Raw genomic sequence first — 14912 nt, 5'->3', positions numbered from 1 at the left:
TCTAGACACATTTTGAGCTAGACTTGTAAAGACATGCTTTGCATAGACTATATTGACTATTTACCAGAAGCTATTTACAACTCTTTAAAGCCATTGTCTTCCCTCACCTTTCTTGCTCATACAGGCCTGCAATTGAATTGTCCCCAATGATTATTGCTCTGGTGCTGAGTCGAACAATTATTTTTAATATAGCAGTTTGTTACCATAATCTGTTTGTACGTTTTGAGAAAATAAATATGATGTACTCTTTATTTGAAATAAAATGAATGTCTTCCTAAATTTGTAGGGAAATTAAGTTGTTAAGATGTAGGCCTATTGGTGTAGGACTTTAAAATGCTTTTTTTTTTTTTTCATCGTTTGAGCAAGTAATCCATTTCATGTGAACTGATGTAGCATTGCAAGGCAATGTTTTGTTCCTCAATTACTCGATAATGATAATAGCAGGCCTTCCCACACCAAAGTGAGGAAGTTACTTTTATGGAACGTGGATATAAATGAAGCATTTAACTTTAGGGATGAACAGCCATATGGATAGAAACGCAGACAGGTCGGCTAAGTGACAGCTCTGCCAAATATAATAATTATATATATATATATATAAATATAATATATATATAAATATATATATATATATATATATGGACCCTATATATATATATATATATATATATAGGGTCCATACGATATATAGGGTCAACGCAAGGTTACTTGGCACAAGAAAGACACAGGGCCTTCCGTGCAGCATAACCTAACCGTATCCAAAGCGACTCGCACGCCAGATGTGCCTTCGATACTTATGTTATTATGTTCAACCATAAACAAGTGACGGAAATAGAAAGTAGGAAAAGGTAGAGCAGGAGGGGGGCGGGTGAGGTGATGGAAGAGGTGGAAGAGGAGGAGTCTGTTTGTTGACATCGGGACGAAAACGAAAATCAGATGAGTGGAGACCGATGAAAATATATCTAACAGCACTCAACAAGGTATCCAGCCTTGGCGAAAGCTAAGGTAGAGTGCTTACTGGTTAATTCTGCAACAATGAAGAGTTGACCGATCATGGTCTCGTCTCTCAGAACATTTATACTAAGCTCACTAGTCTATCGGTCGCTAGCTTACCAAGTAGCAGGCTACGCTTGTAGTAGCAAAAGTCAACGTTAGCCGAAAGCTAGTATATATATGATACAGATGACATCGTATCGGCACGTCGTGGTGTAACTTCAAACAGCGATAGGTGATATTGTTTAAGGTTGTTTTGGCTAAGAAGGCTTACAAGAGTCGTTGGTATCTAACGCTAATAATGATAATATGCGTTTTTATTCTACATTCTAGCTAACCAGCTAGCTAGCTCACTTAATAGTCTGCCTGTATGTTCACTCTCTTGATGTTTTAGCTAGCGAGCTATTGAAGCACAGGACAGGTACAGCAGGTATACTGTTAAATTATTATTTCAGACAAGTTCATTAACAGTTATGAACCATTATGGCAGAATCCATTGATGTGAAGAAGAGGGTAATGAAAAAATAATATGCATTATTCATTTAAGCAAAAGCAGTTTTGAGAGGGCATAACAGTCAAATTGTATTCACTTGAAATGGTATTCTAAACTAGATAAAGATTGTGCCGAAAAGCCATAACCATTTTATAATTTTCACATAATATAATTTTAATTACAGAAGGTAGTATTGATATGGTTGCATCAAATATGTCTTCTTTATTTTGATAGATGAATGTACAACTCGTTCATGAGTCATTTGGCAACACAAATAAATGATTGTGCCCTAGTGCCTGCAATGTGAATGCTGGTAGTTTATAACTCCTACTTTCTTCTTTGCTACCCTGTCTTTGATCTGTACCAGAGGGAGATTCTAATATGGCAGCAAAAACAGGAGACGACCCTGACAGCCTCATGGCTTTAGCAACAGTCTTCTGCCTGAGGAACCTTAGGAAGACCATGTGTTACCAAGGATACAGAAATAAGCTTTGTCTGCGCTCGGACATCTTTCTTCCTAGTGAAATCTGTGATAAGCTGGTCAACACGTAAGTATAGGAATTTGCCAGATATAGAATGTGTGAAATTGTTTTTTGCCAAGAAGTGATTTAATACAAAGTTACATTTTGTGACTTTTTTTTTTATCAACAGGTATATGGAGTTGGTTCACACAGACAGTAACTTTGAGCCACAGGAAAGTTTTTTCCAGTTATTTTCAGACCCCAGAAGCACAAGACTCACAAGAGTACAGCTCAGAGAGGATTTTGTACGGGACAGAGACTTGGAAGCCATTAGAAAACAGGTAAGGTGACATCCAAGAATATTGATCATTTCCTATTCAATATTAGACTTCTTATTTTATATTTGTATATGAGCTGACGAAGGGTCAAATGAACGGTTGAGGTTGAGTGGGAATATGTACCCAGTGACCACTACTTCTGCTTATTTACCTCATATAAGTGGTATTTTAATCCAAATACATTAATACAGTAGCAGTTTAATTCTGGTCTCCTTTATGAATATAACCTTTGTTATGAAAAATAAAATGATTTGATTTTATTTATTACTAAGAAATATGAACCATTAATAACTAGGACAATCGTGGAGTTGGAAAAACAAGTAGTTAGCAAAATAGATTGTGAGACCTTGAGATCTTAACTTGTCGACCAATAATTCTTTGCAAAGGAAGGGTTATTATTGATTTTTAGCATTGGATTGAGATAATTTGTTTTTATGTAAATATATTCATAAAACAAGAGAAAATAACAAAAATCGAATAATAAAACAACACCTCGTGATTTATATAATTTTGTCTACAGGCAATAGTGGTGTCCACACCAAATGCAAGGAACCATATAACGCCGTAGTTCAAGCAAACAAAAAGTAAAGCAAACTTTTGAGTTCAGTAGAATTATGGCATTACCTTGGTTTGGCCACTAGATGGCTTCAGATCTTGTGGCCTGGCAACTACAGAAAATATAAACGTATCAATTGCTTTGTGGTCAAGCCACACAAAAGGTTCATCTCGCTGTTATTTGCTGTTGGTCACGTTTGTGAATTGCAGAATGTTTCTAAAATATTATGGACCCTCCTATTTTACATTAGAAATTAAACACTACTCGATACAACATTATTTCATTGATTTGAAATGACAATGAGCAACATGTTTTTGGTGCTGAAAAGTGTTGTTGTCACTCTTCTTGCAGTATTGGTCGACTCTTGCAAAAAAAAAGCCAAAATTCTAAGAATAAAACTGGAGCTTAATGTGTATATAAAATAACATTTTAAGACATTGTGTATATCCCAAGGATACACACAGAATGTTTAAAGTTAAACACATGATAATAATAATCATAAAAAAAAATTAAAAGTGTATTATCTGAACCGCCTATTCATTAGGAATGATCTAACATCCCCCCCCCTCTCCCATCAGGACCTGATCAAGCTCCACCTGACCTACTGCAGCAATGTGTCGGCCCGCAGCCTCAAGACGCTGGGCTGCTTCAAGGACACCCTGGTGTCCCTGTGTCTGTTCGGCTGCAGCAACATCTTCTACCGCAAGGGCGGCGCCCCGCTGGCATGCGGCGAGGACAACGAGGAGGACGACCTGGCCAACCCCGTGTCGCGGCAGGCGCTGGAGAAGGACTTTAACTTCGAGGGCTTCGGCCGCCTGCGGCTGCTCAACCTGGGCGGCCTGCCGGACGAGATCGACGTGGAGCCGCTGCTGAAGACGCTGACGGCGCTCACCTCGCTGGACCTCTCGGGCGTGCAGCTGGCCCGGGCCGCCTTCCTCACGCAGTGGAAGGAGCGCATGGCGTCGCTGGTGCTCTACAACGTGGACATGTCGGAGGAGCTGGTCAGCACCCTGCTGGAGCTGGGCAAGTTGAGGTGAGACCCCCCCCCCGCCCGCTTCAGTAACCGGCCACAGGAGGTCGGGGGTCGTTCTCTTTGTTCATGCATCGTTGGATTTTATTTGTGAGCGATATGCCGCACTGAGAGAGAGGGTGGTTGCGCTGTAAATCCCTGAATCAACGTAAATATACCGTAGCCTAATCTTTGTTTTCCTGAAATACATTGACTTACGGCTGCTGTTTCTGTGTCTGATGAGGGGATACTCCATGATAAGGAATGGAGAATCATTATGGGTGTCTGTATGGTCAATCAGATTCAGATTCTGGTTAGTGAACACTTAACAAACACGAGGCTCACACAAAGCACTCTACCGAGGTGTTTGTGAAGCTCCTTCGTTTGTGACACTGGTGATCTTTAAAGCCAATGTGATCTTAGGGGCTGAGTGGATGATTGGCAGTAGACCCACTGTGTTGTTGTAATACATAAGGGAGTGCAGTTATTACATTGATCATCCAGTGTTTATAAATGTAACGGTTGTTGTTGCACTGAACACAGGCGTAGACTTTGAATCTGCATAATACTAAGTAAATAAAGAATTACAATCAGAAGAAAGAGGTCAAACATTACAACGACATGTAAAAGGTCAAACATAATAGTGTGACATTTAGCCTTTGTGAGACCTATGTTGAGCAGGGCACATTAGTATCAATAATATTCATATTTTTCCTGGCCCTAATGTTCATTAGCATCAAGCTAAATTATGTTATTCCTAAAATCTGCATAATGCAGCACTGTTAAATGTTTTATGTTTTTGGGAAGTGCACTAATGATATACACATCAGTAGTTATCCAGCGTAATGTAGGTATTGTTAATGACATTTCCGAATCACCATCTTCTCAATGCATTCCCCAGGCATCTGGACGTTTCCAGAGAGAGCAGGCGCACGTCCAAGTTCAAGATGACCAGGAAGATTCTCACGGCCATCGCCCAGCGGCTGGTCAACCTGGTGTCCCTGGACATCTCGGGCCACGTCATGCTGGACAACTGCACCGTCCCCCACGTCAAAGACGCTATGGGGCGGGCCAGGTAACCCCCGGCAACCACGCCGTACATTCATAGGTTGTGTCATTTATTAAGTAAACAAAAGAAAGTGTAGGTTTATGCTTTTGGTATGTAAATATTTGGTTGCTTTTTCCTAAGCATGATTGGGCTCTTTTAAAGTGTAATTCTGGCGAAAATTTAACCTAGGGTCTTTGTTTTGACATGTAAACCTATCAAATAAGCCCTCCAGATACTTTTTTATTGAAAATCGAGTGTAGAGTTTGCCCAGCGCAATGTTCGGCTTCAAAGTTTTTGACTAGGGGCACAGCGAACGCCACAAAATCAGCATTTTTTAACCACTAATATAGCTAAAAATAGCACCAAACCTCTGGAGTAGAATGATTAGGGTTCCTACACATAAAAAGAAGCATCAACAACTTAGCGAGGGGGCTTATTTGATGGGTTTACATGCCATAACAAAGACCCTGGGTTAAATTTTTACTTTAAGTTGTGCCTAGTACAAGTAACCATAGTCCAAAGCAATGTTTTAATTGCCATTCAGTTGATTTGTTCAAAATTAGGAAAAAATGTATAATTGTTAGCTGTGGTCTTATTATGTGTGCTACAGAGGCTAATATCATCGTTTACAATGCCATGCTTATTTAATTGTTGACATGAACGTATTACCATTCATCCTTACAGCACGGAGCCCTGCAAAAGCAGCATCTATCCCTTCCAAGAACTGAAGAGACCTCTACAGTTTCTGGGTTTATACGACACCACGCTATGTAACGTGACACATATCCCCGCATATAAGGTAAAGGTTATGGGTGGGCAGAAACTACTTGTTTAGGTGTTATCCAATACCCGACTGCCATCAGTGTGAACAGACCTTTGGCTTTCTGTAACACATCATCGCTTAACCACAACTGATTGTATGTTAATGGCGATTGCGTGCGTGCGTGCGTGCGTCAATTGAAATGAATGGTATTCATTTCAAATAATCTTGAGGCCATCATACAAGAGTCAATATAAATCCAAGATTAGATACTATACTAGATAGCCTTTTAATATGAACGTGTATCTTATCTGTAGAGAGAAGGGAAAATATGGTATAAGAGGCCAACAAAGTGTTGCCTCAATCTTTACTTGATCATTATTTCTTAGCCTTACATCGATCAACGCAATAGAGCTTAATTCATTGAGAAATTATATATGAAGTGGGAAATGTATCAGCTTCTTTATTTGCTTAACACTTCCTAGTGTAGTGTACCTAGTGTACTAGTTATGGAAAGTACAGTAGGTGTATAATGTATAGGTTATGTTCACGTTACCCATGGATCAGATCTGATGTGTGTGTTGTCCGTCAGGTGACCGGGTCGAAGAACGAGGACCAGGTCCTGAACGCCATCGAGGCATACACGGAGTTCCGGCCCGAGCTGGCCCACCGCGCCATCAACCAGCTGTTTGACATCGCCAGGATACAGCACTGCAGCCAGCTGCTCCGAGCCCTGCAGGTACACCCAGCACCACCACCAACAACAACAACAACAACAACAACACCACCACCTCCTTCAACATCACCACCACAACCTTCAACACCACCGCCGCCACCACCACCAACAACAACACAACCAACTTCTTCAACTCCACCACCACCGCCGCCACAAACCCAACCAACAACAACACCACCACCTCCCAACACCGCCATCCCCCAACACCACAGAACCACATGGTCTATGGAGCCCCAGGTCATATAACACGAATTAGACTCACATACTAGCGTAAAAAAAAAGCATTACAAAGTAGCCGTGGGTCGTAACCATGGGGACAACACCTCCCCCTCCTCGCCTCCATTTTAAGTCATAGTTTTTCGAATTTGATCCAAACAGTTGGTTAATTTACACTTCAAAGATGCTGTAGATTAGATTACAGAGCTATCGTTTGAGTCTAATTTGTTAGAAATAGCAAAGCCATCCATCAGTAATTAATCTGTATTTCAAGTTGAATGCACTTGCCTCTGTGTGAGCCAACGGTTTATGGCGTCTGCTGATCGATTCCTCACAGGTGCGTGAAATGCGACACCGGAGAAACACGGGGAGCCGGGGGGGGGACCCCTGTTATTTGTGGCTGTTTAGTGTGCAAAATCTTGCTCGCCTCCCTTTCTTCTCTGCTCTATCTCTCTCCTCTCACAACTCAAATCGTACTTACGTCGTACACGCGTTCCTCCTGTGCGTTCCTCTTCCGGGGATTAAACCGTTCCTCTCCCTCTGCCTCCCATCGTGGTCAGCTGGTGATCGCCGCGCTGAAGTGCCACAAGTACGACAAGAGCATCCAGGTGACGGGCAGCGCGGCGCTCTTCTACCTGACCAACACGGACTACCGCAACGACCAGAGCGTGCGTCTGCGGCGGCAGGTCATCCAGGTGGTGCTGAACGGCATGGAGCAGTACCAGGAGGTCACCGTAAGTGCTCCACCCCAGAGACCACCAGATGAGGCACTACTCTTAGGGGCTGATTGTGGCTCCACGCCGACGCAACGCAAGGGGACCCCTTACGTCCTTGCGGACCCTCCTTGCGTCCACCACAACGGGCCTGACGGGCGCCTCCCAAAAAATTGTAACCTTGCGTCAAGGCGATGCAGATGATTGGTCCGCTCACTAAAACCTCGACGCAGAACCAAAACAGGTTCACGGCTGCGTCGTAGCGTCTGCGTGATCCTTGTGTGGCGTTGATGTGGAACTATAATCAGCCCTTTAGGCATCGTCCCGGACGGGCATTTCAAACCGCCACCGCAGAATGTACTAACTAGTCTTAGAATCAGCCGTATTTGTTAAGAGACAAGGGGACAAATGGGAGGATAGGATATGGCCTGTAAAGCACTTTGAGACTGTAACTGTGATCAACGCCAATGAAGTGCACTTGACGTGTGCATAACAAAAGCGGATATATTGTACAAAGAAAAATTTAGGAAAACTGCCTATGCAAATCTATTTTAGGAAAAACTGTGCATAAGGTCAAACCCTGTACAGTATAAAGGTTAAAAAACGACCTTGAGGGCATTATCTCTAGTAAATCCCTCATTCTTTGACTGGCTTCGACCCCCGCACGATCCACAGCCTGGGCGTGTACAGTAAGGTCCGTCCTGCCCCCACAGGTGCAGAGGAACTGCTGCCTGACGCTGTGCAACTTCAGCATCCCTGAGGAGCTGGAGTTCCAGTACAGCCGGGTGAACCAGCTGCTGCTGAAGATCCTGGAGCCGGCCCGCCAGGAGGAGTCCATCCAGAGGATCGCCGTGCACCTCTGCAACGCGCTGGTCTGCCAGGTGGACAACCACCACAAGGAGGCCGTGGGCAAGATGGGCTTCGTCAAGGTGCTGTTATCATTTGCGAGAGTGTACAAATTGCATGTTGTGTTTTATAGTGGCCACAATAGGTCAAAGACCAGACGTACAAAGCAGGACATGTTTTGGGGTATGCACTTGCGGTTCGATTTCGGTGCGCGGTTGACCAAACTTTTGAAGGGGAAGTTACATGCTAGCACCAAAAAACCAAACCTCACCCTTCTAGGAAACCTTAACCCCTTCCTGTTTGTTCAAAGGGTAAGGTATTAGGGTTTGGTGTTTAGGTGAGTGCTGCATGCAGCGCTCACCTATTGTTCTTCTTAGGTTTTATTCTTTCTTTCTTTCTTTCTTTCTTTCTTTCTTTCTTTCTTTCTTTCTTTCTTTCTTTCTTATTCTCTGCAAACTTTGGGACCTATCTCCTTCCTCAATTTTTCACCTAGAGACTCCATTCCAATTTTAAAATGTTCATATTAGCTTGGAATCAATCGTTTCTTTTCAGATTTTTTAAGATTCTACTTGTAAAATACTATTTTTTTTTTTAACATGGGAGTCAATGGGAGGAAGGCTCCACCGTCCTCCTATTACTTCAACTCTTTACGACGTAACTAAATCAATTTTCAACCGTTTATCTTCGTTCAAACCATATAACAAATCTAAACAATTGTATCTTCAATAATATCTAAATGGAATTTCGGTATCATTCAAACTTTCTTCAGAATCACAGTTTTAGTTTCATACCGGCTTCGGTTTCAGCTGTTTTCATTGAAGACGTGTGCCCATTCTGACACTGCTACTTCTTAAGACATCGTAACTCAATCATTTTTCAACCTTTTACCTTCGTTCAAACCATTTAACAAATCTACACACTTTTATCTTCGATAATATCGGAATAAACTTTCTTCACAATTACAGTTTTAGTTTCATACCGGCTTCGTTTTCAGTTGGTCTCATTGATTTACGTTGACACTGGAGCGTGAGGACGTTCAGCAGTGTTGCCAGATTGGGCAGTTTTTCACGCTCTATCGAGCCTCTTTTAATCACACACCGGCTCGCTATTCTCTTAACGACACACACACACACACACACACACACACACACACACACACACACACACACACACACACACACACACACACACACACACACACACACACACACACACACACACACACACACACACCAGCAGTGCAGGGCAATACATTTGACCTTTCAGATTCTTCAGTTCAATTCATTTTACATTTCTGCATTTTTAGCAATGCTTTGCGCTTTTCATTCAGCTCTCACTTTATTTGTTTCCAACCATTTACATTTTTCTTAAACGGTGTGCATGTTTACATTGTTTACTCAATATAGACTTTTGAACTTTTGTTCAAATCCCTTCACTTGATTTAAGAGGTTGAAATATTTTCAACCTTACTTTGCACTACAGCATTCTCCAGGAAATAAATGTCCTTGTTTGTTCTGGTGTTTGGTACTAGGGTTTTGTTGAATTGTGGTGCTAGGGTGAGGGTTTTATATCAGGATCAGGTTTGAGGGTTTGGCTTTTTGTTCTAGGGTTTGGTACTCTCGTATGATGCAGTATGAGTTAAGATATTAAGCAGCCAACTGATTAAACTCAGTTCATAAGGTTTCTTTAGATTCTTTCTGCCAAGCAACACAACAAGTTAAAGGGATAAAAATGTTCTTGGTTCATTTTGAAATTGAATCAAAATAACTGGTGACACATGACTCTCATGTGTATTGTTGCTCCTCATGATTCATTGACATCTTGCGTATGTGCTTCCTCCCATCAGACGATGTTGAACCTGATTCAGAAGAAGCTGCAGAGCAGAATGGTGAGTGGTGACCTCCTCATCAGCCTAACGACTCCTGTCAGCCCCAGGGCTGGTGACCAGTGTGTTGAGTCCCATGTTTGTCTCAGTGTGACCAGGTGATGGAGTTCTCCTGGAGCGCGCTGTGGAACATCACAGACGAGACGCCCGACAACTGCCAGATGTTCTTGAACTGCCGGGGCATGAGCCTCTTCCTGGAATGTCTAGAAGTAGGCGTCTTTTCATTTCCTCCATGCTTTTCTGCCTTCGTTTGACTTGTTTACGTATAACCCTACGTATAACCCTAACCCTACATGTAACAGGTTACATTCCGGTTTAAAGAATTGAAAGAAAATGTTAATTGGCTTTGAACCTAAAAGATGGTTCCTAGCTGGAGCCAAAACATAACATGTTTTCCTTGACCTTAAGTGTGAGCCATGACCAAATCAGTGGGGGTGTCATATTGTACAGCTTGACAGTTTACTTCTACTTCCATTGGGCATTTTGCAATGCCCTCATGACTGGTCAAAACGCAGGCTCGCAAACGGTTGGCAATTCGTGCCGATGGTTTCGTTTTCTGTTGCATCGTAACTATTGCACTGCGGCACTGATCAAATGGTTCTTAATCAAGTTGCTGAAATGCTGACCGCTCATGTCTAGTCTGACTGTCTCGTTCAGTGAGAACTATTGAGGAAATCCATTCATGTATTTTTGTTTCAAAACATAATGGGTAATAAACAGACATAACTCATTCCTCATCCTTCCAGGAGTTTCCAGACAAGCAGGAGCTCCACCGTAACATGCTGGGGCTTCTGGGTAATGTCGCAGAGGTCCGAGCACTGAGGCCACAGCTGCTCACCCCACAGTTCATCACTGTGTTCAGGTACTGAGGGGCCCATTACAGGAGCCTTTTACAGACCCTTTAAGGAAGCACTGGGATTTAACATCAAAAAAAGTCCTGATATGATAGTTCTTAAAGATATTCTGTTATTGAAAGAAACGGAAGGTGAGCAAGATTATATGCACACATTATAAGTATTCCTGGGAATAATCTCCTTGGAGCGATATCAAACTGTATGTGTTTTATATGCGCTCATGATATGGGTTCATGGGGGGGGCCTGTATATACAATAGACCAATTTATCTTCATAAAGGGATGGACGTTGATGATTTGCATTATGAGCGTGATGCCACACGTCGCTAGGACTTCATGGTCCAGTGGTTGAAGCTTATTGTCGTGTGGAAGTTTCAGTAAAAAAAATAAAAAAGTGTACTCTCAATTTTAAATTATGAATGGTATTTAAAGAGGCTATGAACCCATCCCACCAACACCTCCACCCTCCACAGTAACCTGCTGGACAGCGAGGCGGACGGGATCGAGGTGTCCTACAACGCCTGTGGGGTCCTGTCCCACATCATGTTCGACGGGCCCGACGTGTGGGGCATGGAGGAGCCGCTGCGGGACACGGTCATGAACAAGATGCTGGACGCCATCCGCAGCTGGGACGTCACCTCCCGCCGCAACATCAACTACAGGTCAGAGGTCGCGCGAAGGAAGCCGATTGGTCGGTTTCCCTTTTTCTTCCAGGTAGCACGGAGTGGCAGTAGCTCAAGAGGCAGAGCGGGTTGGCTAGTAACCGCAAGGTTGCTAGTTCGATCCCCGTCTCGTCCTAGCAGAGTGTCGAGGTGTCTCTGAGCAAGGCACCTAACCCTAACTGCTCACGACGAGGGAGCAGTGTCAACCATGCAAGGCTGTCGCCTTGCATGGTTGACACCGTCGTTGGGTGAATGCGTGCATGAATGGGTGAATGTCAGGCAATATTGTAAAGCGCTTTGGATGAAAGCGCTCTAAAAATGCAGTAAAATGAAAATTAAGCATGGTGCTAGCTTGATCATCATTTTTGGGTCGTTTCACCTCATAATTCAGTTTGACATTACACAGACTGGGCGGGGCTGTTTCCACCTCAACCGAGCACTACGGGCGTCAGTGTTGTTGTTTTTCTGTTGCTTGCGACGGTCACACAGTTTCCGTTAGCCTTTTTGAGGTTACCCCTACAAAACACTGATTAGCTTGTGGAAAATTAACGCTGAGCCGAGTTTCAACTCAAGCATCCAACAACAATTTTAAATAAAAGTCTCATAAATATATATATATTTAAATAGAGGGGTTTGGTTTGAAGTAACTTTTCTTTTTCATTACACAAGCAACGGGTCAGAGTTCATGTATCTGCGTCAGGTACTCTGCAATGCAGGCATTTTTAGGACCATTTCATGTAGATAAGGTTTAAAATCCGGCCATGCATTACACCCACTGTTCACTCAATGCCTTCTATCTGCTATGTGTTGCTCAGGTCTTTTGAGCCCATCCTGCGACTCTTACCTCAGGGTATCGCTCCAGTTAGCCAGCATTGGGCTACCTGGGCTCTCTTCAACCTAATATCTGTTTATCGTGAGTATCCTAGACCCTTCATCACACATCTATTACAGCCCTTTTCAATTTCAAAGATATGACGTTGTTTGTCTCTATATACTCGGGCCATAACCTGAAGAGAACTTCTCAATATTTCTAATGCAATGACTGGATGAATGTTTGGCGAGAACTGTATTCAACTTTATTTTGAGATGTCGTAAAGCAAAGCAAGCAAAAGCGACTACATTGTTGTTTGTTTTTACAATTGTATTTCTGTCTCCAGCGAGTAAATACTGCCCCCTGCTGATAAAGGAGGGAGGAATAGCTCTTTTGGAGCAGGTCCTTGAACTGGACAGCTCCCATGACGACACAAAGGACATGGCAAGGTAAACAAAAAACTAAATAAACCAATGCAAATATAGGAACCTTTCACATGATGTCGAGCACATTCCAAGCTGCCATAATGGTACCTTTTCACCATTATTAAAACCCCCTTTTATTGTTGTACTCTAAAAATCTTGAATAATAAAATCTGGGTGTGTGGTAGTCTTATTATTATTCATTTTGGGCACAAACAACCCAGATGGTGGCTTGAAATCTGCCTGTGGAGCATCAGATCACATGATTGAAACCCAGATGGTTCTCTCCGTGGCTAAACACATTGGTTGAAACACTTCCATTCGTGTCAAAGGACATATTTCACCCGTTGCATTTTTGCTCTTTGTTCGTGTTGCAGAAAAGTAATGGAGCAATGTGAAAACTTCAAGGAGGAGCCCATGGAGATCAACCAGGGTCAGGAGGCAGCGAACGCACAGCAGGCCTAAGAGAGCCCGAGGCCGGGGGAGCGCCCATCGCATTTTAAGCTAAACCAACATAGGACCCCTTCACGAGGGCCAACAGCCGTGTGCATTTTTCTCTGTAGAGCAGAAACATTCTGTGGACACCTGAATCACAACGCTATTTGGATGGACACGTACCATGATGGGACTATTATGAGTTTAAGATGTGCATGGTGTGTATTTGTGTGTGGGTGTGCTTATTTTTGCTGCACATGTACGTATATCTTCAACTGGGAGCAGTTTGTGTTGTGTGTGTCTGTGTGTAGGAAGGAGAGAGAGCTGCTCATTTGGATCTTCAACCGGGTGCAATCTGGAGCGGGGGGGGGGAGTGTGTGTGTGTGACAGAGCTGCTCAAGTGTATCTTTAAAGTGGAGCTATCTTGGGGGGTGTGTGTGTGTGAGAGTGTGTGTGAGACGGAGGAGAGAGAAAGTCAAAAAGAGGCGCTTACTTGACGTGGCATGGCGTTCGACTCCATGGCAACAGAAGCGGATCCTCCCCCCAACCCCATCCCTATCAGCTGTGTAGGAGGGCTCATGACCCCGTAGTCTGCAGCCCCATCATTACCGCGGCCCCATCAGCAGCCACGTCACACTCACGGAGAAGCCCCCCAACCTGTCCTCCTCATCTGTAGGAATGTGGAGCCCACCACTACACTCAATTGAAGAGAATAAGCCGTTATTTGGCAGGGTGCTGTTGGGAGTGGATGGGATGGCGGGTGGGCGGGTGTGATTGCAAGGGGGCAAACACGCCCCGCCTTTTATTATTATTGTGATAAGAGTTGAAATAATGGCGTTCTTTGTGATATATGTAAATATTTCATGTACTGTCCCACCCTTTTTTTTTCCATGTGTGTATGGTTTATAATATAACTGTCAACTTTTGATTTTCATGACTATTTAAATTTATTTAGATTTTATTGACACTAAGGAATAAAATAAATAAGTGTAATCTAGTCATCTTAGATGGTCAACACGGATCTTTTATACGACTAGTTCTCAATAAGGGTGAACCTAGCTTATATTTGCTAACATTGTACCTATGTTATTTTGTTGTTGTTACTGGCAGCAATACTGCAGAGCCCTGGAAAGCTAGTACAACACCTGAAATCTTTGATCGTTGCCATCTCAACAGTGAGAAAAATTCGTTTGAAACGTATCTAAAATAAATACCCAAACCGAAATTCCTTCATTATTCTTTACGGTCTCCTTGAATTACGTTTACAGTTGCATGGTCAACTTTACACATGCATGTCAACTATGCACAAACTCACACATGCTTATTTTTCATAAATTAAGGACCCTTAAACCACAAAGGAAAAGCCCACAGTCACGCATGCAGATGGTACAGTTGCCGACTATATATATATAGTCATTGTATGTAGGGGCTGAATTTGGATTCCATATTTTAAATGTTTGTTTAGAATGATTCTGAAAGCACATAGATGACTGTCCTGCTCTTACAAACACACTAAGTTTGGCTCTAGTATTTATATGGATGGTTCACTTATTTATGGTTTCAATAGTTAGTTATTTTTGGCTAAATTTTTGGTTCATACTTAATACCTCTGCATAGAGAGATGAAGAAACTCTGTGCTAGCAATTGATCAGGTATTTATATTCATATCGCTTTG

General features: G+C 42.8%; 1 protein-coding gene across 1 annotated transcript; it reads left to right on the top strand.

The window, feature by feature from the left end:
- Nucleotides 1-902: 902 nt before the first annotated feature.
- zer1 (zyg-11 related, cell cycle regulator) lies at nt 903-14442 on the top strand. Its single transcript, XM_079735724.1, has 16 exons — nt 903-1005; nt 1854-2034; nt 2138-2288; nt 3420-3874; nt 4752-4925; nt 5583-5697; nt 6251-6397; nt 7171-7344; nt 8037-8252; nt 10016-10057; nt 10144-10263; nt 10801-10916; nt 11381-11569; nt 12385-12482; nt 12727-12829; nt 13180-14442. The coding sequence occupies exons 2-16, from the start codon at nt 1868-1870 to the stop codon at nt 13265-13267; spliced, it is 2355 nt and encodes a 784-aa protein (XP_079591850.1). The 5' UTR covers nt 903-1005; nt 1854-1867; the 3' UTR covers nt 13268-14442.
- Nucleotides 14443-14912: the final 470 nt, after the last annotated feature.

The sequence above is a fragment of the Pollachius pollachius genome (genome assembly GCF_949987615.1).
Source record: "Pollachius pollachius genome assembly, chromosome: 4".
Classification (NCBI taxonomy): domain Eukaryota; kingdom Metazoa; phylum Chordata; class Actinopteri; order Gadiformes; family Gadidae; genus Pollachius; species Pollachius pollachius.
This window is presented reverse-complemented; position numbering and strand designations above follow the sequence as displayed.